A 6,268-nucleotide genomic window follows, 5' to 3' on the forward strand; every position below is an offset into this window, starting at 1 on the left:
ACCACTACATGCAACTAAACCTAATCCTGATATACACAATTACAGATGGGAAAAATGAAGGTTAGGGTAACCCAGAAGGTAAGAAACAAGGATCCTAACACAGGTCTGCTAGCCTCAATGGTCCATACTCTTAATGACTGCCCAACAGAATGTAAGCTCCACAAAGGCAGTACTCTGTCTGCTGTGTTCACTAGTGGATCTTTAGAGCTAACACAGTGCCTGGCACATAGCAGATAACAATAGTTATCTCTTGAATAAATGAATGATTTTGTTATATTGCCTCATTAATGTATCAGATAGTAGTTTAAATATAGATTCCATTATACTATATTCTTTTAGAAATGTTAAACAGTTATGGAGAAAATACATTGTTTTGGCAATAAAATTAGGACATCAGTGAAATAGATAAACAAAGAAGGCAATACCTAATTGCAAAGCACTGAAATAAACTAAATCACATCAATTCTTGAGAAACAACACCAATATACTGTTTTCTTACCTATAGTAACATCTCCTCTGATTTCACTTTCTACACACACAACTGCTCCAGGAGCAATCTTCACACTGTGAAGAAAAAGGCAACAATTACGATGGGTAATACACTTGACTGTTAACTGAAAGGCTGGAGGTTCGAGTCTACCTTGGAAGAAAGGTCTGGCGATCTACTTCGGAAAAATCAGCCATTGAAAGCTTTATGAAGCACAGTTCTACTCTGATACACATGGCTGTCATGAGTTAGAACTGACCTAATAGTAAGTAGTAGACTAAAACACCATCATAAAAAAGAATTAATTGCTTTACATAAATATTTTGGAATGATCTCTAAGCTATACTGTTAAATTAAAAACAGCAAAGCACAGAAAATGAACAGTATATAACATGTCACTATTTATGTAAAAAGGGAAAAGAAGAATGTACAGTATATTCAAAATATTTAACAACCAGCAAGGTAATACTCATTTAGAAATTAATGTAGCTATAAAAGTATACAAATATTCCAATTTATTCTTTAACTATATATATTATGAAACTGTTATCGAGTGTTTAAATTATAGTGCAAATTGTTCAAAAGACTAATAATCTCCAAATTGTTTGCTGATTATTTTTGACACAAGGATTTCTAGATAAACACTGCCCCTAGCTAAGCCACTACCTGTCATGAGGAACTGAATTAAATGACTTCCCGGTAAAGTTGATAGTTATGTCCTTGAAGGCAAGTTTGTGATCTAGCTCAAGGAAAATTAGGCATGAAAAACATGAAAGAAAAATTGATAGTCATTGGGTAACCTGTTCTCTTTAAGTAAAGAATTTTTCTTAACAGTAATGATATTGTTCATGGTGTGAAATCCACACTAAGCTTCTATGAAATAACAATACCATCTTGGATATTTTTTCTTTATAATTCTGTCTGGATTTTTTAAATTCTAGTTCTTCATTGCTAATAAACAGAAATACAATAATTCTGTATAATAACAATCTGTATAAATAATAATTTCGACCTCGTATCCTGTAACCTTATTAAATCCATTTAGTTCAAGTAGCTTTAGCTTGTTTCTAGATTCTTTGGGATTTTTCCACATAAATAATCACATCATCTGTGAATGGAGACATTTTTATTTCTTCTTTTCCAATCTGTGTGCCTATTATTTTTTGTAGCTGTTGCCATATTACCCTGGCTAAGATTTCCAGTATGATGTTAATTTGAAGTGGTGAGAGTAGACATCCTTGGTTTGTCTCCAATCTCAGGGGAAAGCATTCTAGCTCCATAAGATAAAAAAAATTCATGAAACTATCTTCTACGCCATGAAGTTTTCCTTTTAAATAAATTATTAAAATCTTAAATATCCACAAATGAAAAATGCTTATTTCTAACTTAAAGTAGATAGAAGAAAAATTTTTACTACTACTTCTATTTGTATTTCATGTCCTTTTTTCATACTTCTTCAATTAAAAAAAAATCACTATTACAAAATCACTATTACAGTCTTGATTTTTTTTAAATACTTTTTTGTGAAACAGATTCCTGATGTTATGTTAAATGTGTCCTCAATGGTGACTGCAAATTTTCTTTACATGAACTATATCCTTTAATAGGAAATGGATAAAATCCTGATAAAATATTTAAGTGTTTAGCACATTCAATTTTTATGATACAGATTTGAGCATAACTTTCAACAGGTGAAACCGGTATAGCGTACTAGTACATAACTGCTCAACAGGGAGTTATTTATTTGTATTTACTAGTATTTGCTTGAATATATTCATAAAACATCTCTGTAAGAACAGATCAAAGCAATGCAACCATTGCCATGGAGTCGTATCCAACTCATAGTGACCCCTCCTTGGGTTTCCAAGGCAGTATCGCTACGGAAGTAGATTGCCCAACCTTCCTCTCAGGGAGTGGCTAGTGGGTTTAAACTGCCAGCCTGCTGGTTAGCAGTCAAATGCTTCAGGCACTATGCCACCAGAGCTCCCGTAAGAACAGATAAGAAACTAATAATATTGATTGCTTTCAGAGAGGGGAGCAGGAAGATATTTTCCTTATATATCATTTTTTTAATCATTTGTATTTTCAATGACCTAATGGTATTTCCTATTAAATAAATGAAAAATAGAAAAAAACGGATAAATAAAACTTTCTTAAGACCAGGACACCAAAACGAATTATGGATATATTTCCATAGCAGGACAGCATTCCTAATATTGAATCTTTATCTCTCTTTCCTTAAACTGGCCCCTCAAATCATTATCTCTACAAGTTTATTCTCCCTTTAGTTTTATTTACTTTAGCTATACTCTCTTGAAACTCTTAAATATCATTTAACAATTTTTAGACTGCTTAGTTTCCCTTCCAGATTAGTTTCTTTCTTTTATAATATTTTTTTCCATTGTTTCAGCAACAACCATTTTTAACCAAGAATAAAATTATTACTAGTAGTATCCATTTCTCATTATCTTAAATCTTCAAATAAATAACCTGCTACCACCAATGTCCCCATTCCAAAGAAAGGTGATCCAATAGAATGAGTAAATGATCGAACAATATTATTAATATTGTAAAATTTTGCTGAAGATAATTAAAAACAATTGTAGCAGTATACTGCCGGAGAGCTAATAAAAATTCAAACTGGATTCAGAAGAGGATGTGGAACAAGGAATATCATAGCTGATCTCAGATGGAACTTGGCTAAAAGCAAAGAATACCAGGAAGATGTTTACCTGTGTTTTATTGACTATGCAAAGGCATTTAACTGTGTAGATCACAACAATTATGAGTAACACTGAGAAGAACAGGAATTCCAGAACATTTAATTGTGCTCATGAGGAACCTGTACATAGACCAAGAGGCAGTGACTCAAACAGAACAAGGGGATACTGCATGGTTTACAGTCAGGAAAGGTGTGTGTCAGGGTTGCATTCTTTCACCATACTTATTCAACCTGCATGCTGAGTAAATAATCTGAGAAGCTGAACTATACCAGGAACATAGTATCAGGATTGGCAGAAGATTCATCAACAACTTCAGATATGCAGATGACACAAACTTGTTTGCTGAAAGTGAAGAGTACTCTTACTGATGAAGATCAAAGACTACAGCCTTCAGTATTATACCTCAACATAAAGAAAATAAAAATCCTCACAGTTAGACCAATAAGCAACATAACGATAAGTAGAGAACATATTAAAGTTATCAAGGATTTCATTTTACTTGGATTCACATAGAAGCAGCTGTCAAGAAACCAAATGATATACTGCACTGGGCAAATCTGCTGCAAAATACCTTTTTAAAGTGTTAAAACGCAAAGATGTCATTTTGAGGACTAAAGTGCACCTGACCCAAGCCACGATATTTTCAATCACTTCATACACAGGGAAAAGCTGGACAATGAATAAGGAAGAATGAAGAAGAATGGATGCCTTTTAATTATGGAGTTGGCAAAGAATACCAAATATATCATAGACTGCCAAAACAAATCTGTCATGGAAGAAGTACAGCTAGTATGCTCCTTAGAATCAAGGATGCCAAGACTTCATCTTATGTACTTCGGACATGTTATCAGGAGGGACTGGTTCCTGGAGAAGGACATCATGCATGGTGAAGACGAGGGTTAGCGAAAAAGAGAAAGACCTTCAATGAAATGGACTGACACAGTGGCTGTTACAATGAGCTCAAACATAGTAATGATTGGGAGGATGGCACAGGGTGGGGAACAAAGGACACTATGCTGATGTCAGATGGATCTTGGCTGAAAGGAAGAATACCAGGAAGGTGTTTACCTGTGTTTTGATGACTGTACAAAGGCATACAACTGCGTAGATCATAACAAATTATGGGTAACATTGTGAAGAATGGGAATTCCAGAATTCTTAATTATGCTCATGAGGAGCCTGTACATAGACCAAAAGGCTGTCATTCAAACAGAACAAGGGGATGCTGAATGGTATAAAATAAGGAAGGGTGTGTGTCAGGGTTGTATCCTTTCTCCATACTTATTCCATCTGTATGCTGAGCAAATAATCTGAGAAACGGGACTATATGAAGAAGAATGCATTATCAGGATTGGAGGAAGACTCATTAACAACCTGCAATATATAGATGACACAACCTTGCTTGCTGAAAGTGAACAGGACTTGAAACACTGATGAAGATCAAAGACTATGACCAAAGATCACAGTCTGCAGTATGATTACACCTCAACATAGAGAAAACAAAAATCCTTACAACTGGACCAATAAGCAACATCATGATAAATGGAGAGAAGATTGAAATTGTCAGAGATTTTATTTTACTTTGATTCACAATCAACAGCCATGGAAGCAGCAGTCAAGAAATCAGACACTGTACTGCACTGGGCAAATGTGCTACAAGAGACCTCTTTAAAACTGTTAAGGAGCAAAGATGTCACTTTGAAAACTGAGATGTACGTGACCTAAGCCACGGTATCTTTAGTCACTTCATATGCATGTGAAAACTCGACAATGAATAAGGAAGACCAAAGAAGAGTTGATGCCTTTGAATTGTGGTGTTGGAAAAGAATACTGAAAATATAATGGACTGCCAGAAGAATGAACAAATCTGTCCTGGACGAAGTGCAGCTGGAATGCTGCTTGGAAGCAAGAATGGCCAGACTTTGTCTCACCTACTTTAATCACACTGTCAGACCCTGAAAAAGGATATCATCATGCTCGGTAAAGTAGAGGGTCAGCAAAAAAGATGAAGACCTTAATGAGATGGATTGATACAGTAGATGCAACAAAGAGCTCAAGCACAGCAAGGAATGTGAAGATGGCACAGGAGTAGACAATGTTTCATTCTATTGTATGGAGGGCTGCCATGAATAGCCCACTCAACAACACCTAACAACAACATTTCAGGAGAAATACCCAGTAAGTAATTGAAAATACAGAGCTGGAGCTCAGAGAGTTCTAGAGGGGAAATATAGCTCTGAGAATCAGCAGGGTACAAACTCTTTAACACAACTGTTCATCATTTATGTTCCAGAATCCTCCCCAAATATTTCCTAATACACAAGTCAAAGTAACATCCAAACTATTTATTTTTAAAAGTAGTCTTGTCTACTGATATGAAGAACTAAAAAAAGATATTTATACAAAGTTTTTTCTACAAATTTCAGTGAACAAACCTTCCTATCACAGTTTTTTAAAGTATATTTAAAGCTTCAAATTTAAAAAATTATATATATATCAAACAAAAAAGAAAACTAGTAATCTGAGTCTATCTTCTAGAAATGGCTGCAGGATTAGACACTGCTGTATGTTTCCAACACTCTATCAGGCAATAACTTTCTGCAAGGCACAAGTCAATGAAGTCCTAAAAATGATCCATCTGGACTGCTGCATGTCATAGACTGCTAAAATCATAGAAAATATGTAACTTTCCTACTGAGTAGAAGAAGAAAGAAAAACTTTAGTCAGATGAAGCAGAGTAAGAAAGTAGAAAATCACCTGGTACAAGTCTCTCATTTTATAAATGAGGAAAATGAGCTCAGAGACTATAAATTTCTTGAAGTTCATGCCTGGGAATCACTGTCCTGATAGCAATCATCCTGTTATTATGGATATTTTTCTTGAGATAACTCAGTGATACCTTCCTTGAATGTATTACCATTTGTAATGCCATTTCTCTGATTCTTTTAATTTAAAGTGGGTTTTGTGAGTTAAAATATGCATTTTTATTAAGCGCTGGTCAAATTAGTTAATATATAAAATGCCTTATTTTAGACCATAGTTTTCATTCCCTCAGCTT

At 34.6% G+C, this 6,268-nt stretch overlaps 1 protein-coding gene across 1 annotated transcript in view; it reads right to left on the minus strand.

Annotated features, from left to right (window-relative positions):
- Nucleotides 1-1,611, minus strand: part of DCTN6 (dynactin subunit 6) — a 50,337-nt gene extending 48,726 nt beyond the window's left edge. Inside the window, exons 1-2 of the mRNA XM_007942706.1 lie at nt 1,561-1,611; nt 481-566 (exon numbers count right to left, since the gene is read on the minus strand). Of these exons, the coding sequence (XP_007940897.1) occupies nt 481-566; nt 1,561-1,611 (137 nt within the window). The remainder of the gene's footprint in view (nt 1-480; nt 567-1,560) is intronic.
- Nucleotides 1,612-6,268: the final 4,657 nt, after the last annotated feature.

This window comes from Orycteropus afer, unplaced genomic scaffold (assembly GCF_000298275.1).
Source record: "Orycteropus afer afer isolate SDZICR_OR568_19922 unplaced genomic scaffold, OryAfe1.0 scaffold00095, whole genome shotgun sequence".
Taxonomy (NCBI): Eukaryota; Metazoa; Chordata; class Mammalia; order Tubulidentata; family Orycteropodidae; genus Orycteropus; species Orycteropus afer.